This window comes from Protopterus annectens, chromosome 6.part0, assembly GCF_019279795.1.
Source record: "Protopterus annectens isolate FY-2018-M chromosome 6.part0, PAN1.0, whole genome shotgun sequence".
Taxonomy (NCBI): Eukaryota; Metazoa; Chordata; order Ceratodontiformes; family Protopteridae; genus Protopterus; species Protopterus annectens.
The window spans coordinates 619,043,538-619,070,122 of NC_056737.1; the positions used below are offsets into that span (position 1 = coordinate 619,043,538).

Here is a 26,585-nt window from a genome sequence, read left to right on the forward strand (position 1 = left end):
TGTAAATCAAGCAAACCAGCACTACTTAATACTTACCCAGTTCCACAGGCTCTAAATAACTCTTACCCAGACAGCCTCAGTCTTATACTACTATTACTGCTGTAACTGATTTTCAGCAAGAACTGCCATGTTTTTTTTCTTGCAATTCCAAAGGTAACAACTCAAAATTATTGTACTACACTACCAACTGTTTATCAAGACTTACAGAAGTTCTGACTACATATTGCTAAGTTTAATATTGTCTATATATTGTTTAATGTTTTAATCTTATAACACTGTTTAATTTGATACTTGAAAATTGTTCATCTGTCTATATCTCACTGTTTAATTGTGGAGCTTTTCTCCCCAGGCCTCCACTGAAAATGGGTTACTGACCCAGTGGACTTTCCCGGTTAACAAATGTCAATAAATAAATAAATAAAATTTCTGTGAACTGAAAATCAAAATAAAATACCATTCTGTTGCATGGGAATGTGATATGGTAGATGTGTCTTTAGGAAAAATATGCAGACTGCAGAGCATAGCTTCTGAAGTGTCAAAATAGCACTGCATGAAAATACAGTAGCCAGTGTTAAGGAAAGTTGAATTCTGATACCATTAAAGGTAACAGTACAATATGTACACTACAAAACATGTGAACCATCAAGATGAAAGAGTGAAAGAGTTAGACAATGTACATTCAACAAGATCTTTATTGACCCACACTAATAATGAAATCACAACACAGACAGACCCTTCTCTTGGAAACTCCTCTTAATGAAAGAGCTACAAGATCTTCTTCTTCTTTCGGCTTTTCCCGGTTAGGGGTCACCACAGCGTCATCAGTTTATAATTACATGAATACATATGCTACAACTATGTATGTACCAGTGGCCACTGAAATACCACATCCAGGGAGTCCCTGGATGAGGCAACCTGGACCAGTCATCGAGGTTCAGTAAATCACGCCAGCTTCCTCTTTCAAGGATTTTGCCACCAAGACCAAAACCTCTCAGCAATGAAAAAAGCTCAAACAACAATACTATGTAATAAAAGTGAAGATCACCCAGAGTAAACTAAAGCAGCTTCCTATATGTAACCAAGATGCACCTGTCACGCCCAGAAAACCTGCCTATACTCCGACACAGTGACCATCTGGAACTGAATGAACCAGATGCAGAGGCTGAAGTCACTGAGGTCTAGAATGAGAACAAAATCTTTTATCTCCTGAGTGTTTGACTATAAAGGGGCTACCCATCAATCATGAAGCAAGTTAAAATTCAGAAATACTTGTCGTTCTGATACTGAAACAGGCAAAACAAAAGGATACAGCTTTTCTTGTTTCTCACCGCTCTATCAAAAGGTTGAGTAGCTCCTGGGGTTTGCAGAATGATCTGTATGTTGTCAGAAAAGTGCGCACAAAATTAGGATCTGTAACGACATTATAAAAGAATGATAAATTACACTTCATGGTATTACTATCCGTCTGGCTACATTAGTCAATTTATGCACATAATTTAACTGGTCATGACCTTTTTAATTCCTGTAAAGACATTATGCAACAATATACCATAACAACAACTGAATAAAATCCAAAAAACCAGAACCATATATACCATAACAACAACTTTAAATTACACTGTAACCAGTTATACTTTGGAAAACGTTGTCAGCTGCGTGAATTAAACAGGAATAATTTCACAAGCAGTCTAACAGTCTGCAATATGCAATCCAGCAGTGATAATTTTCCTTTGTATTGTCACCATAATTTATGTTAAATTCAAGTTTTTAAGCAACATAGGAATTATACTAGGCAAGAAATCACAGAGACCATTAGCTACCTAGCCACAGATACCTTTAAGTGGACACACTAAAATGTTCTTACCTCTCTTTTCAAGCTCTCATAAGGGCTTATCTAACAAAAATGATCAGGGACGCATGACAATCCTGCTAAAATTTATGTCTATCCAAAGTGTCATCAAGACTGACCTTAAAGGGGACAAAAGCTGTACTTTGTTTGACTTGCAATGGTAACTTATTCCAGGGGTTGTGAATATTTATCATTCAAGCGATCTCAACAGCTTTGAAATAAAAGTTTTGCCGGCAGAAATGTTTTGTCAAGCCACACTTTTTCCACCCATGGGAACTCATTAAAGTACCTGACATAAGTCACATGGCTCACGCTAAGAAGACTTTCCACCATGAAGTGGCCATCTGCAATTCGGAAACATATTAGTCACATTGAGGTAAGACCTTATTATTGGCTTATTTGCAAGTTTCTTCAATCATACTTAATACAGTGATAATTAGACTTACTAAAGTGATGTGAGAATCACATCCGATTTGTACATCACTGTATTAACCTACTTGTTGTGTAGGCAGTGGTATCCTCCTGGACACACACACACACACACACACACACACACACACACACACACACACACACACACACACACACACACAAACACACAAACACACACACAGACACACACACCACAGTCCCTGTACCTGTCCCTACCATATCTGCCCTCCCCATGATCTCCCCCATACTAATTTATTACCATTATGGCACATATCAGGCCTTGGCAGTCTAGTCTATCCCCTCTACCTTAATCCCCATTATAATGTTTTCCCCAAATCCTGATCCCTGTATTACCACTGGTCCCATTGTGGCACTAAAGTATTTCCTGGTGCCTAGTGCATCCCCCACCCCTGATCCCTGAACAATCTTCAGTGCTACTACTGAACTTTAAAAAGTATTCCCTGGTGTTTAGTGCATCCTCCAACCCCTGACCCCTGAACTATTATTGGTGCCATTACTGCACTTTAAAAAGTATTCCCTGGAGTCTAGCACCCCCACAATCCTTGTACAACTGTTACTGCTATTACTGCACATTAAAAAGTATCTCCTGGTGTCTAGTGCATCACCCCCCCCCCATATTAGTACTACCATTGGAACCATTCTGGCACTGGTGTCTAGTAGTCCCCCCATCAAGTTCATGTTAGGTAGCTGAAAAAGACCAAATACTGCAGTGTGGTGGCGATAGCCATGTAGATGTATTCCTATTGGTGGTTCTGAGGAGAAAACACACATTAGTATGTTAATATGTTGAGGGCCAGTCTTTTGCGGTGCTACATGTCTTCTTGCTAACAGGACCATGCAGCACTGTGTAAGGACAGTTGTTGAATCGTGGAAAGGTACAGTGACATGTACACCTCCATGTACATGCTGTGGTACCTTAATGAATGCAGTCCACCACATTTAAGCTTAATGGCATGCTATGGACCGTCACTGCTACTTCTCATTATACTAGCCCCTAAGAAGGCCATTGCTGCCTATTCATTTTATTCAAAACTGGCCCGAGGATCCTTTTCTGCCACAACCTTGGAGTTAAAGGGAAGGCAATATTTTAACATACAAGGCAATAATTTTATCATCAAAAACAATGTTTTAACACAAAGTAATGCAGAAAATAACTATGCAACACACATACAAGTGAAGTACAATAAACAATGCAGAGAATGAGAACACACTGCAAAAAATGATGTACTACAAGCAGCCCCTGGGTTAAGGATGAGATCCGTTTTTTAGTCTGTCTTTAAGTCAAACTTGTATGCAAGTCGAAACACATACACATGGTTCTTATTAAATGTCACTTAGCCAAATGTTTGCCTCAGTCTAGTATTTATTTTATTTTCTTTGCATATAAAACACTTTAGAAACACTTCCAAACAAAAAAAAAAAAATCTTAAACATAATACTGTAGCTATGCTTCCTTGATTCCTATGAGCTATGCATCCTTACTTCCTATCAACAGAGCTGGTTTAAGGCATCTTGCTATTAAATGCAGTGTTTGAGGACTTTTTCACACAAACACAAAATCATACTTCTCAACTGTGCAGAATGTCCAGATTTTGGCCTCCTATTTTTGGTCTGTTTTTCATATACTGGTAAATTAGGCGTAAATCATTACATATCACAGTTAGAAAATAATAACAGGCATTTGAGTTTCAGAATTCATATCTATCAGAAAATGCATGTTAATGCAAAATCTGTTATTCTATCAAAGTTTGTAAGAGCAATATTTATTAAAATTGTCCCTATTTTTGGGCATTTGTCCCACTTTTATTTATGGCTTTGGCCAGATTTCTTGCTCTAAGAGGTTTAGAGGTATCACTTTCACACACACACACACACACACACACACACACACACACACACACACACACACACACACACACACACACACACACACAGTCTCTTCCTCATTCATACATGCATTCACTCACGCCATCACTCTCACTCTCCTGATCTTTCACACACAGTCACTTCCTCATTCATACATGCATTCACTCACACATCGCTCTCTCTCCTGATCTTTCACACACAGTCACTTCCTCATTCATACATGCATTCACTCACACATCACTCTCACTCTCCTGATCTTTCACACACAGTCACTTCCTCATTCATACATGCATTCACTCACACATTGCTCTCACTCTCCCCATCTCTCTCACACACAATCGAGCAACTTTAACTATTTTAATTTTTTTCATATTACTTCTGACATTGAGGCAGCCTGTTCATATCTATGGGCTGTTCACATGTCGGATGTCCGTAACCCAGGGACTGCCTGTATAAGTACACAGTGCATTAAAACAGAAAGTAGATTTAAAGCAAGGTCTTTGTAGCAGATGCTGTACAGAAGACTAATCAAAAAGGTCAGAATTAAAAATATAATATAATAAAAGCACTGGCTTAATTCTATACTGTAGCTATTACAACACAAGGCACTGAATATAAAGGTACTAGAAAATGTAAACACAAACACTATTCATCTGTGGCAATGGTGAACATTTTAATGAGCATTATGCAATCTAATGCTTCCCCCAAAGTTACATACAGAGGATAGATGAATCTGTCTAAGCAGATCCCTTGACTTGTAATTACGCCTTAAAATGACACAGCAAAAACAAGAGATTAAACCTTAGGTTAGTCATTTCAGTACATGAAGGATTTACATTAGAGAAAGAGCTGATTTTAACCTCAGTATACAGATGTTTTTATAGAATGGATGTAAACTAATATGTACTAAAAAGATGAAATTATTGTTATCTTCAGTGCTGACAGTGGGTAAGAAAGCTATAACTACAAAATGGAAAACCAAAGACAATAAGAGAGGTGAAAAGGATTATTACAGAAATTAAAAATATAGAGTGATAGAAAAAGAATGACAGAGCACAGTAAAAAATGTCTGTATGGGATTCTGTAATGAAAATTGATTTTGAAAAGGCACTCTCAGACCAAAGTACTTAAGATGTGTATATATTTATTAAAGTAGATTATGACACAAGGTGCAAAGTCATTGGACGATTTGCTAAATTTTGTAATATAATGAAAATAAAATAGTACAGTCTCTAGTTAATTCTTGATCTCAATTTAAACTAAATAAATAGTTAACTAGTGTGTTTAACTGTTTTTAAGGAGCAATGTTAAACCAAACGATATTAAAGCTAGATAGCTATTCTGGAGAGTTATCTGGGCAATTACCTCAAGCAGCAGATAGTGGAAATATGAACTGAAAACATCAGATCTGTTCTTAGTATAAACTGTTATGGTTAATATATACTATTAGACATTGTATTTGCAGAATACTCTTATTAAAAATACTTGCTTTGTTTCTGAATGGTTACTATCATTGTTTCCAGTTTATTTTACAACCGCATCACGATAAAGTTATGTATGGATACCCCAGACAGGTGTACAAACATGCATCTCTTTTACAATTTACTAGTTTACTGGGTTGTGCACCTTCCAAGTTGTCATAACACTAATGTTAAGACTTTTCTTACGAAAAAAAGATAACAGAAATGTGGAAAAGATGGTGATCTGTTAAAGAGAGAGAGACAGGAAAGGAAGGGGAACATCTGCTGATCAGGAGCTTTGGTTCATCAAATTAAAAGGATCGGAATGGCGTGATGGAGGCCACCAGCAAACAGTTATGATGTGCCACTCAAATCTCACATTCCACTTCTTTAGTCATAGTGCCGAGAAAAAGGAAAAAGTGTGTTGCTCAGTGATGAAGGTTTGTTTGCAATGGAGGTGAATTACAGCAACAGCATTTAAAATGAGAAAGTATAAGGCAGTCGTGTAAAGGGAGATATTTCTTTTTACCTGTACTTGGAAATTATTTTTCACTACTGTGTAAATGAAATTTAATGAATTAATCAAGAAGTGTGTTATACCTTCTGTAAACACTGTTCTCAAATAAGACCACAAAATGTCTGCAAGGCTGAAATAAATGACTATCCTAAACCTTTTTTGGTCAAATGATCATATTATGGCCTGTGTGTGTTATAAAAATATTATACATTGTAGTACCACTACTGCAAGCTCTCTTATCTCTAAACTACATGCAAATGCTCTCCAAAATGATATCTTTAATTACATACAGAAAATTTAAATATTCCCATTGGCTATATCTGGCTGGAACTTCTCATAGGTGGGTAGAGGTGAATGACTGAAAAAGTGCCCTCCTGAAATACCCATAATTTGCTCATTTATAAATACACACACACACACACACACACACACACACACACACACACACACACACACACACACACACACACACACACACACACACACACACACACCACCTCCAGACAATGGTAATCTGATAATGCATAAGCAGTACATATGTAAAATCAGCTCATTTTTGTTATGGAAGTAGAATGACACAATAACAAAATATTTTCAAAGTGAACAAAAGCTGAAATGCAAGAACATTTCTGGCTATGCGTGCTTTTAGAAGCCTTCAGTTTTTTTTGTTCAATTCCTAGCTTTAATGTGCAGTACAGTTAAAACCACACATAGGTGGGTTGATGAAAAATTCTGAAGTCTTCATTCACCCATTAGAACAGTGATAAAACACTATTATTATGAGTAGGCTTAATTTTTTTGAAAGTAATTTTTTCTTTGTTAACATCCTATTAACACAATTATGATTACGTACTTAAATGCCGGCTTTCTACGCTCAGTAGTTTTTTTTTTTTTTTAACCATAAGCTGCCTGGTTCCTAAATTTGTATGCAAACCCCTCCTAAAATAAGTATTTGCAATCCAGTGAAAAAAGTAGGAAATGCTCTTCACTTTTCACTATCCTCATCATAGCTCTCTATAAATATTTATTTTATTTGTTAAATAGGTAAGTGAACTGGTCCAGTAACTAACTTTAGCCAAGACCTAAGCCAACAGACAAACAATTCATGCAGACAGACACACACACAGTTTTTAAGCACTATTTTGCTTCAACAGTATAATATAAATATTTGAAGTCTGCATGTCCTCCCTGTGTTCGCGTATGTTTCCTCTGGGTGCTCCAGTTTCCTCCCACATTCTAAAGACATACAGTAGGTAGACTAGATACTCTAAATTGGCCACAGGTGCGAGTGTGTGGTGTGAAAGAATTACAGTGCCAGGGCTACTCACCCAGAGGTGTAAATCTGGGCTCTAGATGATTGTCACTGTTGAAGCCCCATGGGTAAACAATGGGGAAAAAAGAGGTTGTGGATGGACGATTTGTGGACAATACAAGCATAAAGTTTAGGGGCAGGAGTAAGGTTTAAGGGAAACCACGAACTGAGCAGTTTCTTTAATGTTAGAGTTAATGACAATTGTTGAAAGAAAACATCTCTAATGAATAATGGATGCAAATGAAAATGTTAATTTGTTTTTTATTAATGCATGTACATGTATAGCTTAACTGATAACTTAATAAAGGTGTTTAAAAATAAGACAATAACTACAGATGAAAACTGTACGATTCACATGCATGTTGCACATATTCGATACAGTGTCAGTTGGACCCTTTTGTTATAGACTACTTTATAATTTACATTACACTTGATCTTTACATTAATATATCAGAAGCATGCAGAATACCAGGGTTTACCTGACTCAAATTAGCAAATACTACATATGCTATCATTACCAGAACTGGGAAGGTTTCAGAAAACTCTTAAAGTGCTTTTTAATGGCATCCTCTGTAAAACAACTCTCCACAATTGTATAGTCATCTCTACTTAATCTGTTTTTAGATCATCTTTTACTAAATCCCCCATATCTGTCAGTGTTATCCCTTACAACCAGCAAAAAATAAGTAATACAAAGTAATAGGGAAAACACTAGGCACAGGATTCCCAAAGCACTTCACAACCACAGCAGTCCACTCAATGTATACTGAAAAAACAAACAGTCTTTTATTCACACCCAAAACTCCATAAGATTTAGCTCTTTCATCTACTGCACCATAGACTTCATCGGAATCAATAAAAAGACACTCACCACTGATATTTATACCATTTTCAAGCCAATGAGTTCATTAATTAACAGCAACTACTTTGTTAGCTTAAAGCAACAGTAACAATCTGCCATATGAGTTCCAGTTTAAATTAAAAAAAACTGCGTATATAAAGCACTACAACTTATAAACAATATGAATAACCATTGTTGTTCATAAAAATGTTAAAAATATTAAAAACCTAATAGCAATGAACATGTTTTTATGCTGTAAACTTGTGTTATTATAATAAATATACTGTAAGTTGTTCTAATGACAAGCTGAAGCTTAACCTATATACGATACATCATAACAGTGTGATATTTATAACAATGATACACTCATACGTATTGTTGTATCTACTATTGTCTCAATTCCAGCAAAGGTGTAATAGTAATATTATCATTAATACCAGGGTCACACGTTGCATTCAACAACAACTGCCATCTTACCTCTCTCTCTTTCAAAATAGTTTTTATATTTCACCCCCTGGGCTGTGATATAACTATTTCCACAATTCCAAACCTGAAGGCAGCACAAGTAGGATTAGCTACTATATGTCTATATAGAGCACTATTTTTGTCCTTTCTCCTTACATTATAAAGATATTTGTATATTCTGTTTTTAAAAGCTCTACAGGTTTTCCCTATATAGAATGCAGCACAGGTGTTATACTTAGCTAAGTATATCACCTGCTTAGTATTACAGTTCCCTTTCTTAAAATATATCTTTGTTTTATTAACATTCTCTGGAATAATATAGTTGTCTTCTATGATAGCAAAGCATTGATTGCACCTACCACATTTCCTAGTACCTTCATTAGTTCTCCCTTGTGCTTGTATACCTCTATTATATTCAAATCTTTTTTTCAAGATCGGGGCAGTTTTGTACACAAAGTTAGGCTTGTAACCCAAGATTCCACAAACCTCGGTGTCACCTTTTAGGTGAGCCCAATTTCGTGTAAGTATATTTTGTACTATTTCTGCTGTTGGATTATATTCTAATGTTAATAACTTATGTTCAAGCAATTGTATATTTGTTGCATAATATCTTGTTTAATTGTTTCTCAATATTCTAACCATTGTATGCTGCATCATTTGACTCCTTTTATATATTTGATGCTCTTCGTACAAAATAGCTATGTTTATATACATTTTTACTATGTATCTGGAGGTTTTCTCCACAGGCCTCTGCTGAAAACGGTCACCTTGTGTCCAGTTGGACTAACCCAGTAAACAAATGGAAAATAAATAAAATATTAATGCTCTACTATAACTATTATTTATCTGTGTATTTCTATTACTTACCAATTCTGCTCCTAATAATGGTTTATATTTTTTACCCCATTCTCTTATAACATATTGAGAAACATCATTAATCACAGAAACGGGGTATTCTCTGTCCTTAAACATTTGGTAAATATTGGCAATTTCACTTATCTCCTCAAAGTCAGAGGTCATCCGAGCGACTCTTATACACTGCCCTTTCAGTATACTCTTTTTTTTTTTTGTTTCCAAGGATGACAACTACTATATTCTAAATAAGAATGACTAAAGGTGCTTTTCCTGTATATTCTAGATTTAAACCCTTTGTCAGTGTGAGAGAGAAAAGTATCCAAGTAAGCTATCCCTTGAATATTATAGGAATATGTAAACTTTAAGTACTAGTATGATTCAGATATCCTACAAATTCCTCAATTTCTTCGACAGTACCTCTCCACAGAACAAAAATATTGTCCAAGAAAGATATTTATCTAATAATCTTATCTGTATACAGGCTCTTAAAAATATAGTCATCCTCCCAGTCCAATAGAACCAAGTTAGTATATATGGGGGCACATGCTGCTCCCATAATTACTCCCTTAGTCTGTTTATATATTTCTCCTTCGAAATATATAATATTGTTCTCCAAAACAATAGTCAAATTCTACCAGTAGCTTAATCCTGTCCCATTCCAGCCCTGAATATTTTCTCATGCTGTTAGTATAGCTTACTAACCCTTCATCTTTAGGAATTCATGAAAACAAGTCTACTACATATATGGTGAAAAAGATAAGATCCTTGTCCCAGATTTCAGCTTTCAGTCTGCTTAGAAAGTTTCATGAATCTTTGGCCACATGCTGGACTTTATCATAAACATGTCTTAAGGACCTATCACCACTCCAAATGGAAAGGTCTTAGCCTTGCTTCCTGATATAATGGGATGGAATGGGGGTTTCTACTATGTTCTTATGTATTTTAGGAACCCCTACTATGGCAGCTACAGTAGGGTACTCCACCCTCAAGAAGTTGTAGGTATCCTGTGATATTTGATCATCTAACATAAATTCTTCTAAGTATAGATCTATATGTCTATGAGCTAGATTTGCCTCATTAACAGATATAACCTCACAGGTACCTGTGTTACTATCTCCTCAGACTACTGACCTGCTTACTATTGCTGCTATCCTTAAAATAGATGGCAAGGTTTAATTTCCTTAAATATAACTTCAGCTCTATAAATGTGTCAATCAAATTAAACCTAGTAGTAGGCACATACTTCATACCATTGGAAAATAACCTAAAATGTTCTTTGTCAATGTTCAAAGATGTATAATTTTATATATATATATATATATATATATATATATATATATATATATATACACACACGTGTATATATTTAAAATATATACACATAAATAGAATACATATTTATATTTAATTTTTGTAGCAAAAATTGGCTTTTCTCCATTGGCTTTTCTAGTTCTGTTTGCCTCCAAATCACCTTACAGAAGGGCAAATTAGCTAAGGACTTAGTTATGTGATACTTGGTTGTTTAATCAGCACTTGAGAGCTGCTTCTGCTATGCTTTTACATTAAGAAATTCAAGGATCTTCCATTTTATAGGTTCATAGGTGTTTGATAGGTGAATGTCCACTGCTGGGGGGGGCATCCCAATTGTATCTCACAAGTTTATGTGCCTTACAGGTTATTTGAAGGGGGTATATGTAAGCTACAGCAAGATTTACAGGGTGCCTCTGTCCATTACAGACAAAGGTGCTACACCCAGAGTTACTTCTGATTTCCCACCCCTGCCTAGGTTCCTCTTGAATAGGGTTAGGAAAGAGCTGTTTCACATACATGGGAAGCCTGTTCCAGAGAAAAATTCTCTGAGACACATACCTATCACTCCAATGTGCCCTGTCACAAGCAAAGTTTCCTAGATTAATTCTGATGCTATTAATTTTACGGATATGCAAAAGGTCTATTAGAGTGGGAACCAAGATGCCTTGTATGCCAAGCATAGATCGCCTCTAAGCAGTCTGGAGGAAACAGGTACAGAGACAGGGCTTTGAGGTGATCTGCACAGGACATGCTATTTATGCCCTGTATTCTTTTTGTTCATATGTGAGTACTAGGCTAGCTGCCCTTGGTGGCCATTTTAAGTCTGGCCAATTTCCCTTTTTATACTCAAAATAATATGCCCTATTTGGTTATAGATGGGCATTACCCATCCCATGGTCGATAATTACATATTACCCCTAATAAGAATAATTCAGATCACACCATAGATAATTTGAGGGGACCCATGCATGGGGTAAAGCATTTAGGAGCTGTATCTCTCCATTAGTAGTACAGGGGGCAGTCCTGGATGGTACACTTTCGGTTTCCCATCCATAGATAGAAGTTGCACTTGAAAACGTCTGTTCCACAGCAGCTGTATCCTCTGAGATAAATCTGTCCCTCCAAACCATTCTGTTGACGTTGCAGAAGAGGTGTAGATCCATAGACCAAGTATTTCAATGCCATCTGACTTGCTGATGTGCAGTAAATCCATCCGTAATTGGTCGGAGAATGCCTTGTATGCCAGACACAGGTCATCTCTTAGCAGTCTGTAGGATATAGAGTATAGTGACAGGACTTGGCCCATGCAGAACATGTTGATTAGGCCTTGTATCTTTTTAGTACGGTATCTTTGTAAGCATTCCAGTTGTTGCATGTGTCTGAATTGATATATGCCAAAGGGGGCATTATATTTAATGAATAGCCTGAGGGTTGAATAAAGGGGACAATGGCATCCCTAGATTTAGACACAATTTCTTTATAAGCTGTGCAATACAGAAGGACTTTCTTACAACAATAGACGTGTGTGGGTCAAGAGTTAGGTCACTGTCCACATAAATTCCCAAATCCTGAACAACTCGGTCAACTCTTGGGGCATATTGTCAATGCGGTAGATCCATGTGGTAGATCACTTCCCAAATGATACAATAATGCATTTTTTGGCATTTAGTTTCAGAGCATGATTTTTGTCACCAGTTATTTATTTGAGACAAACATTCCTGGAGGATGGCCAACTCATTTGGTGATTCAATAATTGCTCCTAGCTTGCAGTCATCTACAAACTTAGCCAGAGCCCTTTGATATTGGCTTTTACTTCAGAAAAGTAGATCCCACACAGAAGAGGTCCGAAGACAGAACCCTGGGGGACTCTACTGGTGAATGGTCTCTTTGTGGAGGTAACTTCCCGTATTTTAATTTTCTGCATCCTATATTTGAGCCAGCTGCCAATCCAGTAGGTAACATAGGGGGTTTATTCCCAGTTTATTAAAAGAAACCTTTGTGGACTTTCCAGTTGTTTCATGTGTCTGGTCAGGTACACACACTGAAGGGGGCATTGTACTCAATTATGGGCCTGATGAGGGATAAATAAAGTGGAATCATGACTTCCTTGAACCTAGATGCCATGCTGTTGCTTTTAAATTGAGAAACACAGAATGATTTCCTTACTACTTTAGACACATGCTGGTCAAAAGCCAGGTTTACTATCTACATGCATACCCAAATCCTTGACTACTGGTTCTACTGTTGGGGCATGCTATCAATCAGGTAATTTCATAGGGTGGCTGACCTCCCAAAGGGTACTACTATACATTTCTTGGCATTTAGTTTTAAGTCGTGGCTTTGGCAATAGCCATTTGCCTGTGTTAGTCCTTCCTATAGGATAGGGATTATATGACTGCTCTTAGTCTGTAATCATATGCAAACCTGGTCAGCCAGAAGCCCTTGACATTGGCCTTAACTTCTGAGAAGTAGATACCAAAAAGGAGTAGACCCAGCACAGAGTCCTGAGGGTTTCCACTAGTGACCAGCCTCTTTGTGGAAGTGGTCTCCTTTATCCTAACTTCCTGGGTCCTACCTGTGAGCAATGTGGGTATCCTGCAGTAACACAGGGGTTTATACCTATATCAGTGAGTTTGTTTACAATGCTAAGTGGGGAATTGTAACAAATAATTTAGCCAGGTGAAGGTAGGCAGTATGCACCACTCTGACTTCATTCATTGCCTTGGTGACCTTCTGAAAGAAGTCCACCAGGTTGAGAAGACATGATCTGCCCTTGATGAAACCAAACTGGGTTGGATCTGGTGTTTAAAGTTTTTCTATGTACTTATCTTGTGGCAGATTGTGTTTATCTTGTCTTTCTAAATAGAGAATCACTCTAGGGAGCTGAAAGTATGGTTGTTTACTGGCTAGAGGGCATATGAGTCAGTTTTCAAGTGTTTTTCCCTCTGCTATAATTCAGGCAAGTTTGGGTGGTGGCTGTTAGTTGTGCCCTGTACAGCAGCAAACACATAGACTGTAAAATTTCCCTATAAAGTTATGATTAGGTTTTAAACCAGTAAAACTGTGTGGCATTGTGAGGAATTACGCTTAGAGCAGCTAGCTTGCACATGGAGTAGGACTACCATACTCTAGCACTATAGAACATCTTGGCCTTAACTCCAGAAACTACCCTAGTAGACCCCCTAAACAATCCACCCTATTACAGGACCAAACAACATGGATATACAATTTTCAAATGTCTCTTTGGCCAGCATAATAGATTTGGGAATCCTAAGGCAATGTAGCAACTGTCTCTGTTCTCAAATAACCAGTTAATCATTGAAGAAAGAAACACGGTGCATGAGAGATGTAAATACCTAACTTCCTTAGAAGCAACAATCTCGCATACAAATGATGTTGTCAGGAATACCCACACTACATCCTTCACACACACAGATTGTCATATGCTAAGGTGCTTAAAAGAAACCTCCCCAAATCTCAAAGACCCCCAAAGCCATCTAATGGCAACACTGCTCCTCAGCAATTACAACAACACAGCAAAAGCAACACCAAACATCTCACATATGCCTACATCCAATGGTCCCCCAACAGCAAAGCCGATAAGGCAATCATATACTTTACCTATTACTTTTTTTTACTGGGGACTCAACTGTGTGACATGCAGATGTCCCACTCATCAGGTCAGACAAGGTGAAGATAACAGTTAGTTGCCTATATGCAGCCAGAATCCCCAATATCATAGACATATTCAAGTCAATGCACTATCACAGCCCATGTGGATGTAAATGACCTGAGACGTACCTCACAGGACAATATGAAAAAAATAAATAATGGATCCCTTGGAACATGTGTCACAGATAGGTATCAGCCTTGTGTTGTACAGTATTCTACCTTTACCACAGATGATGCTACAGTATAAACATAAAATGAGTGACTTCAATAACTGGTTTAGTTTCCCGTGTCATTCCAGGGGGATCCAATATCTGTCAGCACAGGAAGACATGGCCAACAGATAATGTTGCTTTGCCAAGGAAGGGCTGGTACCTGCCATTCTAGGCTTTTGGATATTGGCAAAAACTTTATCCCCCCACTCCCCTTAGGGTCTTTTTTAGGCAATGCCAGAAACACAAAACTACCAACATAGTAAAGTCTCCAAGCAACCTTTTTATTGTTTACTATGGTAAGTGCACTGATCTCTATGGGCCATTTGCAGGCACAGCCTGGATGAATAGGATCACATAAGAAATGAACAAAACATTTACAGATACAAGGATATGCTAAAAAAAAAAAAAAAAACAAACAAAAAAAAAAAAATCGAAACTTACTCGATCAAGACGATTATGCTGAATCCTCACTTTAACAAACGTTCACATCACCGGAAATTAATTTAATGTAGGAAAGATACCAGTTGTCCAACAGTACAAAGCAAAACACACTGAGGAATGTCAAGCCCACTCAAGCGGGCAGCTTCGACACACATACTCCCTCCCAACTAAATATACCAACTCCAAGATTGCACTATAGTGGGGAAAAGAGCAAATGTTCTCATGTTGCTCAACTGGTTTCTTTCTCAGATTAAATTTCCAGTGATGTGAAAGTTCATTAAAGTGAGGATTCGACATACTCGTCTTGATCGAGTAAGTTTCAATTTAATGGATTTTCTGTCTAATCAAGTACACACATACATATATATTTACACACATGCAAGAATACGCTACAACATTTACTTTAAAAAGCAGCTAATGTCAAAACATGAAAAAATAAAACACTCTGTGGAAACCAGTACCAGCGATAAAAACGAATGCCAAACCCAAAAACACAATAAAGGCATGGTAGAGGTGCAGCAAAAGTGAAAACCCTAAAAACGAACTCGCTCCAATCTGAATGGACCAAAACTTTATTGAAAACGTTTATAAACACCAGAAACCAAAACACTTAACTGGACAATCCCCCTCTCAGCCCCATTGTGGCAGGGAATGGTTCAAAGATGCACCCCATACACATATGTATTGATTCAAAACTAAAAAAATATGTGTGAACAAGTAGGGTTCTTAAAGGACTCTTGGGATTTTTTGAAAGCAGTGGATCAGAATTATAGGAAATACACTATATTTGTTATAATATACATTGTAGATGTGTTTCCAGTAATCCCTCAAAGTATAGGGCTTCAATGGCTAGAAGAAGCAATGATGGAAAAAGGAATTTTTAATTTTAAAGACTTCAGGGTTTTATTGGAATTAATGGAAATTGTGTTAGACAATAATTTTATTCGTTTTGAAGGGGAATTTTTTAAAACAAACTAACAGAATAGCAATGGGTGCAAACTGTGTGCCTTGCTATGCCATTACAGTCTTGCAAATGTGGGAGAAAAAGTTTATTTTTAATTCCCCTTTCAGAAATTATTGGACCCTTAACAAGAGATACCTGGATGATGTATGGATCTTCTGGGTAGGGACTGAAGAAGAATTACAAGGACTTTTACATTATCTAAGTAAGGCCACAGATTTTTTAAAGTTTACTTTTAAGAAGGATAGAAAGAAATTTAATTATTTAGATATCCCTATACATAGCTTAGATAAAGTACTAAGTTTTAAGTCCACAATTTTTAGGAAAGATACATTTTCAAATTCTACACAGGTGCTCGATCATATAGACAAAACATAAGTATGGTAATGGGACAATACATAAGAGCTTCTAGAATGGCCTTTGATGATGAAGACTTTAAACGAGAATGTATTACTTTGAAAAACATGTTTAAATATAGAAAATACACTGAGAAGTTTATTGATAAGATAACTGTTGAAGTAATGCAAGGCAGAGGTGATAGATATTGTCCAATTCTGGGTACGAAAAATATAGACAAAATTTAACAATAATACCTCTAGGGTAACTAGGTGAGTATAGATGGAAAAACTTAAGGTACGAGAAGGTCTATATTATGTATTGCAATAAGAACACTACTAACATTAAATAAATAACAGAAAAATGGGAGCTGTTTAGGAATTTAACTCACTTGGAGGGTATATTTGAAGAACCTATTAAGTTTATATACAAAAAAGGTTATAGTATTAAGTACATATTAGGGAATGACAACAGGAGATGCACTGTGCAGAATGATAGAAGGAAGGATACATTTACATGTGGAAGATGTACACAGTGTCAATATATACTTAATAAAAGTGCAGTTTATATACAGAGTAGCGTCAGGCTTTTACAAGCCAATGTGTTTGTCAAATGCAACAGTAAAGGAATTACCAGGCTACCTGCAACATATGCATGGCTTTTTATGTAGGGAAGACAGAAAGAAAATTCAACCGTAGAATTTATGAACATTATCATGGTATTAGAACATAAGACAATAACAACACTCTTTACAAACATACTTTGAAATGTAAAAAAGCCATGTTTTTGTTTTTTGTTCTTGAGGAGATTAGGCAAAATATTAGAGGTGGGCCATGGGAAGAGAAAACTGAATACTGTTAAATCTACTGGCAACTAATTCTGCAAGCAAACAGCCTCCCAGGTTTAAATGAAAATATTTCTTTAGTCCCTGTTTTGAAATAAAGGGCTGCTAGGCTTTAAGGCTTATGTATAGGTTCACTGAATTTATTTAACGGATTATGTGTGGAATCACTTTTATTTATTGTCTTATTTGCTGAGTTATTTTAAAGAGGGTTGTTTAGATTTTATATTTGCTATTGATTAGGGATTTTTTTACATAAAAATTATATACAATTAACAGTTTGGCCATTAGAGGGTAGCACCATCTATATATTCTACACATTAAATTCACATAAAATATTTGTAGGCTATTAATTTGACTCTGTTTCAATATTTTATTTTTTTCTATTAGGTTACTATACATTTAAACATTTACATAAAAAGTAGTTTTAAGATAGATAAGGTTTGCAACTACTAGATTTGTGAAGATTCGACAGAGGCACTGTGAACTAAGGTCAGGTGGCACGATGTCAGGGTAATCCTATGAGCTAGGCTTGTAAAGGCTCCAGGGCCATTAGCCTAGTACACACATATGAACCTATTCACTTGTTTCTAGTAGTACACTCAGCTCTGAAAGGGTAACTGATTTTAATTATCTTTAATTGCTTTTATCTTATTAAGTGAATATACGAAGAGGGAAAGTAAGATTGTTCATCTGATGAAGTCCAGTAAATACGGATGAAAAACACGGTGATCAAGTTAAGCGTTTTATTTTCTAGTGTTTATATACGTTTTCAATAAAACAAATTTGGCCCATTCAGATTGGAAAGAGTTTGTTTTTATGGTTTTCACTTTTGCTGCACCTCTACAGTACCTTTATTGTGTTTTTGGAAATGCCAAAACATGAATGGAAAAATGGAAAAACTGAATTATGCTTAGCAGAGCTTTATGGATAACATGTAGCCATAATGACCAAGACAGCTTTTCTAAAGTGATACCAGCATATCATTATATAGAGAGGTATGAAGACACTAAACGAGGCAAGTGAAAAGTAGTTGCAAGAAAGGATACCATAGGCAGAAGACAGAGAAAAGGTGACAGAGGCATGCAGAGGGAAGAGGTGTAGAAAGGAGAAGTGTGAGACAGATGCAAAGAGAAGAGAGAGAAGTAGAATGAATGAATGAAAGGTGGTTAAGTAAGGGGAGGACAAGATGAGATAAGGAAGGATGAAGTAGGAATAAAGGGGAGTGACAGCTGCAGGATTCAAGTAACATGACTGAAGTGCAGCTACACTTTACTTGGATGAAGAGGGGCTTCTTGAGTTGTTGTCTGAAGTCTGAGTACTTTTTTTGGACATTTCAGATTGACAGAGGAATGGTGTCCCACAGCTTAGGTGCTAGAATGGAGAACGCACTGTAACTGCAATAAAGTTTACTTTTTGGAGTTAGTAGGCTGGGTTGAAACTGAAAGAAATCCCTAAGCATACATGTTGGGGTTTTGGTGAAAAGTTTATGAGTGAGAGGGGATGACGTCTCAGTAGAAAGGGCTTTGTGAATCAGTGATCCTAGTAGGTGGCTGTCTCTCAAATGTACTGACAGCCATTTAGCTTTGACGAGAGTTAGGCAGTGGTGTTCATTATAGGGGGAGTTAGTAATGAGCCAGCAGATTTTACTGGAGGTGGTTTGTAAGGTGGTGGTATTTTTCTTTGAGGCTGCAGCTATAATGGGTAGGCAACATTCGAGCTGAAAAAGAGTATTCCTTTGCCTATAGCAGCTTTGGCTGGCTTGGACAGAAGAGGCACCTAGAAAAAAAAACTCCACACCCTTAAAGCCCTTCTCACTCTCGAGAATGAAGACATCTGTGCCATAACTGAGCCATGGAAAGTGCTCTGGCAGTGCAAGGCTAAATAGCCTTCCACACATTAAGACCAACAACAGCACAGACTGCGGCCAAAGGCAACAAACATACTTCTAGGCTGGTTAGACAGGAAGATACCATGGAGCTCATCCATGGGCAAATCATTATAGATAAGGTCCTTCATCATATCATAGCTAGCAACAGGTCACCATCAATTCGCCTAGAGACTCATGACTCTTACCTAAACCTACTAGAGGTGCTCCTATCAAACCAAGCACACTCTTCATGGGTGTGATTAACTATACACTGGGAAACGTACACTGCCTCAAACTTGCAGGTATAGCGCTTCCTGGACTTTATTAACACAAACACCCTGAAACAAATAGTGCTCACTCAAATCAGAAGATCAAGCATACTGGAAGCTGGTACTCACAAACATGGGACAGCATTGCATGTCATACCCCCCCCCACACCCATGTCATGCCCTTACTAGTGAGGTCAGATCACAAAGCTACTTCCTTTGAAATAAAAATCAACCCAGAAAACCCAGCCAAACCAGTAACAGTTACAAACTATTCTAAGTCAAACTACATCCTATTAAGTGAAAGTTTGCCAAAATTTGAGACTCGCGTAACCCTGTGAACACAGCTATCTATGCAGGATTTTTCAGTGTCCCTATACAAACATGTGAATGGCTGCACAGAGGCTGACATACTTACCTGAAGTAAACACAAAACAAACACTAGTGGTGGAATCCTCACCTACACAGGTTATACAATAAAAGAAGAAAACTCATGGCCAACGTTAGAAAGAGCAACCTCCATAAAGACAAGTGCTTTCTTAAAAAAGTAAACAAAGACGTCTAAGTCCAACAAGGCCAACTACGAGGTCAGGATAGACTCACAGGCTAAAGGCAATCACAAGACCTTCTTCATCTAATAGAATGCCCCTTTTGGCATGTATCTAACTAAACAGTTGGAATGCCCACAAAGGTTTCTCACCAGGAGAACTCAGGGCATGAATACCTTGTCCTACACCGATTGCCTAAATGCTTAAGAGGAATCTAGTCATCCAGGTTCCTCAAAGTGGGCTAGAGAGGTACTCTGCTTGACATGGAGAGGGAGTCTATTCCACAGATGGGGGAGTCTTTGGGACACAAATCTATCCCGCCAACAAGTTCTATTAATGTCACAGACCAGGTTAAGGTTTTGCGTGCGGGTTGCATGAGTGGAGTTTGTCTTACGGATATGCAGCAGCTCCATCAAGGCTGGGTCTGAAATGGCCTTGTATGCCAGACACAGGTCACCTCTGAGCAGTCTGTATGAGACTGAGTAGAGGACAGGGCTTTTAGCCTATCTGTATAGGATAACTGTTTGAAACCGTGGATTTACCTGGTCAGGAACCTCTGTGGTCTCTCCAACTGCTGCATGTGCATGGCAAGATACATGCCAAAGGGGGCAATGTACTTGATAATGGGTCTGATAAGGGAGGAGTACAGGGATGTTATGACCTCCTTGTTCCTGGATGAAATACCCTTATTTATGAGGTGGGTCATGCAGAAAGCCTTCTGTACAACAGAAGGCAACATGGTGGTTAAAAGTCAGATTGCTATCAACCTGGGTGCCCAAGTCCCTCAAGACTGATTGCACGCTTAGTACGTTGTTATTAATCTGACAATTAATGGGGATGACATTTTCCGCAAAGGGGATAATGATGAATTTCTTAGCATTCAGGCTTAATTATATCTGTAAAGCACAAATCCTTCTGGAATACATTTTCAATGCTTATTTTTATGTTTTTTTTCTGTTTCTGTAACAATTCTGATAGGTTCAGAGGCAAGTACTAGGCTAGCTCCCCTTGTTGGCCATTTTAAGTCTAGCCAATTTCCCTTTTGGTGCTTGAGTTAACCCATCCTTTTTTTGTCTTACAAATAGTTCTTCAGGTTAACAAATAAACAGGAAACTGTACATTGTACTTCAAATTACAGTGCTAGAATATATGCTATAAAACTGATTTTTAAAAAAACATCTACAATAATAGTGGAGTGATTTAAAAAAAATAATGTACTGTCAAAAGAAAAATATAAGAATGCTGAGATGTGCATTCCCTGCATACCGGCTCATTTGATTTGTTAAGCCCACTCGTCAATTAGCAAACATGGATTAACCACTTTGGCTGGGTAAGCCCCTAAACTCTCCATCTATCAAATAAAGTTTCAGCACTCCCAATCTCTGCAGCTCATGCAAATCAGATATTAGAACGTGTACCACAAAGCAAGTGATCATGAGTACCATTCTGATTACAAACAATCAATCAGCATGCAACCCTGTCCAACAGCACAATGTCATGAATGTCCTAATCCCACATCTACCAAATTTATTACAAGAATTAACGTCTAAATAATGTTACTATATATTGAAACACTAATAGCTGATGAAGCCCTAACATGGGTGAATGCGGTCATCTTTAATTCCTAATAAACACTGCTTATTTATTTATTTATTTTATTTTACATTTGTTAACTGGGGGTGTCTGAGCCGAAAAGGCCCTTTTTCAGCAGAGGCCCGGGGAGAAAAACTCCACAAAGAAAAATTACAGATACATTTTTTTATTTAGACATGATCAGTATACACACACATTACAAGAGACATGTTTTTACAGTGGTATGCAGCACATCAACAGTTACAGTGGAGAGAACAAACAAAAAAATATTAATTTAAAAATAAAGGTAATTAATAGATTTGTGGTGTACAGCTGAAATTTGGAACATAGGTAGAATACATACATAGTACACAGGTACAGTACATACATTGTAGATTAGCCAGTGTTTGTGAGTAAGATTGAAAAATATTATCAAGTACTCTAGATTTAGTATGTATACCGTATCCTCTTTCACTAGCCTGGGGAGCAGTCATGGCACTGCCAACTTTGCTTGAGATGTTGCCTGATGAGGTCTTTAGAGGCGGCTTTGGATGATGTGTTTTGAATGCTAGTGGGACAGAGTTCCATTTTTTAGCCACTGAACTACTATACAGCACATCTCCAAAGCTATTTTAGCTGGTGGTGACTTCTAGTAGTAGTTTACTTGATGATCTAAGAGGCCTTTTGGCTGAGTGATGTACTAGGTTTTTGAGGGCAGGACACTTATTGGGGAGGTAATAGATCAAATGACAGAGGCAGAGCTGATTGTAGGTCAGGAGTTTGGGCAGTTCAAGCCAGTGGAGCTGTCTCAAAGCAGTACAATGATGAGTTCTATATGAGCAATTTGCAGCAAAGCGGGCAATTCTGTTATAGCAGGCTTCCATTTTGCTTAGTTCAGTTTTGTTGAGATTAGTCAGAATGGGAGATGCACAGAGTAGGGTGGATAGAAGTTGGGAGCGAGCAATGGCTGATCTTGTGTTGTTGGTAAGAAATGGTTTGATACGGTAGAGTGATCCCAGTTTGGCATGTACTTTTTTAATAGTTAAGTTGAAATGACCATCAAATTTTAGGTGGTTATTCCCAATAGCTTAGCCTGTGCGACTGGAGTAGCATTTGTGGAGTAGATAGTGAATTGACTTATCAGTGTTTTTGTTAGAACTGGTTATAATCATAAGCTGAGTTTTCTTTGGATTGAAGATAAGTTGGGCTTTGGTAAGGTAGTTTTCAATGTCAATGTCGGAGAATGCTAGCTGAGTTGTTAACTTAATTAAAAGGCTAAGTCTGCGAGTCTGACTTGAAGAATACAGTATTCTGAGACCGATCAGGAACGGTAATAAATTTCACCTTTATAAAAGCTTGGGACCAATGGCCATCTTTCCACAGGTATTTCCGTGGGTTTTTCTATTTTACTCCTAAGGTACATGGCTCCTAAAGGCACACTTACGGTTGGAAATCTAACCACCACACTTTGCTGGATCTTTAAAGAATACTGAGTTAATAATTTTTGGTAGAATCTTGGCTAATCTTTTGTTTGGTACTGCTACAAATACTTTACAATCATGGTTTAATAAATAACTAGGTCATAATCATCCCAGGTTAACTGGGTCTTTCTCTTCTTTGGAATTATGGTTAACACTGCCTTCTTTCAGGATTCTAGAATATTCCTTTTCTTTAAGATGCTAACATCTTAAACCATTTTTGAAGCAGCTTGTTTACTGTCTCCAACACTGCCTTCTTTCAGGATTCTAGAATATTTCTTTTCTTTAAGATGCTAACATCTTAAACCATTTTTGAAGCAGCTTGTTTACTGTCTCCACAGTTCTACTGGCAATCTGCCAGATCCAGAAGACTTTCATGTTGCTTGAGCTTATAACTGCTCCTCTCTCTTGTTATGGGTTTTTTCAGCTGTTTCCCTTCCTCTTCACTAATCTTGGCAATTTCTATTTCATATATTAACATTTCTACATTCACTAACCAATTTTCCTCTCATCTTTGTGCACTGTAAAACTCTGCAAAATAGTTTTGCTTCTATTTCTGGGACTGTACACATTTTGCATGTTTTAACATCTTTCATTTTGTTACATTCCTCCCCACCTTCTGCTGTCTCAAGTTTTAGGCTAAATGCTTCCGCATATTGGGTGTATTCTCAGAGAAAGACTCAGTGGCGGCTGGTGACTTCAAATCACAGGGGGGCTGCAGGAGACAGCTGAATGGGTGGGGTCAAGGGGAAGGGGTGTGGTCAACCAGAAAGGGGAGGAGCTATGCACAAAACCACAAAAAAACTAACTTTAATTAAATACTCTGCCCTGGGTGGCAAACCATCATTATGAAAGTCCAATCAAGACAAAAATAAGTGTAGAAGAATAAAAATATTTCAATGCATTGGCTGCATGACAGCTTACTTAATATCTAGATGGAAACAAAAGGTTGTGAGGCATGAAAAAATAAATTACTTTTTAAATACATTACTGGAATGCCAGTCAAAATCAAGTATAAGAAAAACCAGAAGCACTCAACTCAAACCACTTCTCCTTGCACTGCAGTTCTAATTATAATATATTCAGCTTTATTAAAGTACCAAGTAACATGCTGAAAGTAGAAATCTATGTGATGCCCCCAATTGTAAAAATGTTTCTTATCCAAAAAAGACCTGCTGCCTGACAACTTGTTTCATGGGGAAAACATGATAAAAGTAAAAATGAAAAGCAAACAAGAAACAAGCTCAAGATACATTGCTTAAAGGATTACTGTACAGGTTATGGACCACACATGATTGGCATTCTGTTTAGTTTACGGGTAAAGTCTGTAGAGATGACTGGAAGTCTCCAACAAGTGTAATGAGCTTTTTAAAATAATGGAATCCTGTCCTTTAATACTCAAGGCTTATACATTATCTAGTCAAGTATTCTCTGCATGGCAACAACAGAAAGGCTTTCAATGTTGGCAATTCTTTAACAGTATGCTTATTAAAGCTTACTTGCATCTTACGATCTCAGACAAGCTTACCTTATGGTCATTAAAGCATTGCTACGTAAACACAGAGCAACAGGCACTTTGAGTAATAAGCATAAATCTGAGCAATAAGCATAAATCAACAGTACAAAAATATATGACAGAAACCAGACCATTCTGCAAAATCAAGGACAGATGAAAAGCCACTGTAGTACTTATGCAGTGTGTCCTCCCCATCCAAGGGAGATACAACTACTCTTTGCCTTGCTTGGACACATCCAGAGTCACTACATGGGGGAGTGGGGTGCAATAAGCATGTCACAATTTGAAATCTCTCTGGCTGACTGTGATGGCCCTGACTCATTTGTCATACCTCTCAACCTCAAGAGCAAGAAATCTGGACAAAGCCATACACAGAAGTGGGACAAAGGCCCAAAAATAAGGACAATTTTTAAATATTGCTCTAATAAACTTAGAAAGATAATAGAATAGGTCTTGCATTAGTATGAATTTTCTGAAGGGTATAAAATCTGAAACTCAAATGTCTGTCATTTTCTAACTTCAGTCTTCAGTGATTTGTCACTAATTTGCCAAAAAACACAATTTTATGAAAAATGGACCAAAAATGTGATGCAAAAATATAAAATAGACACACAATACAGCTGCTACCTGTCAAAGAAGGGACACTTTAATATTAGTACTGCTACCTTGAGCAGCTGACAAAATAAAATAATCTACATGCATTTCAAGTAATCTATAACTTTGATTATTACAGTTATTTCTTAATTGTAAACCCTCCATGTTTTCTTCCAAAATTGCTATTTTATGGAGGGATTATTAGGGGAAGAGCAACATTTTGAGCCAAAAATTGGGGACAGTTGAGAGGTTGGCTATGCCTAATTCTATAAAGCAGTTTATTTGCATGTACCTCTCAACCTGTTAATGCAGTAAATCTGAACAAGGCCAAATATATTGCGGGCACATATAAACAGTACTAAAAATTGCTCTTGTATAAATTGAGACAGTTAATAGAACAGCTCTTACTTTAACATGCATTTTTCTGAAGGTTATGAAGTCTGAAACTTATTATTTAGTGACTTAATTCCTAAATGATTTGCCAGAAAACTACAAATTTTATGAAGAACAAACCAAAAATAAGAAGCAAAAATCTATTCATTCTTTGAAAATCTGGACAGTTGGGAGGTATAGTTCAGCTGGGCCTGTCTGAGTTTGCTGCCCTTCCCCCCTGACAAAATAATGGTTGAATGGAGCCTCTGCAGCCATTCCAATGAACCATTACTTGGCTATTTCACTCCATTTACCATAAACACTAATGTGCATACTGCTTTACTTCTATGATGAGTTGGACTTCATTTGAAAGTTTTATTTTGTATTTTACAGCACAAACACTAAGTCATCTGTTAAAACAAAACAATGCAGTCTCACAATGAAAACTTAGCATTAAAACTTCTCTGCCCTTGAAACTCACATTCATTGAAACAGCATTGAAACCCACATTCAAAGAAAATACATTTTGCCAGTGGCAGATAAAGATTAAGTTTGGGCTGTTTTCAAATCATAGGCCCCTTGCATATGAAACATACATGTGCTCTTTGATACACCTTCCTCATTGTACTAAAATTATATTCCTTGTACAATACAGTACACTTGTTAGAGGGTGTTTTAAATTTGTTTTGAACATTTTTCCAGTAAGCAATGAAACAAACCATATGCACCCATAATGGCAAAACTGCCCAGTTGAGAACATTTATCATAAAAGTCTACTCAGACTTCCACAGTCCACCATTATTAGTAAATATACACAATTCTACAGTCCACCATTATTAGTAAATATGCACAATTCCACAGTCCACCATTATTAGTAAATATGCACAATTCTACAGTCCACCTTTATCAGTAAATATGCACAATTCTACAGTCCATTATCAGTAAATATGCACAATCTCTGAAGTAAGTCATCTAAA

General features: G+C 37.2%; 1 protein-coding gene across 1 annotated transcript in view; it reads right to left on the reverse strand.

The window, feature by feature from the left end:
* Window positions 1–26,585, reverse strand: part of SOS2 (SOS Ras/Rho guanine nucleotide exchange factor 2) — a 2,018,564-nt gene that overhangs the window by 869,967 nt on the left and 1,122,012 nt on the right. Inside the window, exon 11 of the mRNA XM_044074288.1 lies at window positions 1,329–1,410. Coding sequence (XP_043930223.1) covers window positions 1,329–1,410 — 82 coding nt within the window. The remainder of the gene's footprint in view (window positions 1–1,328; window positions 1,411–26,585) is intronic.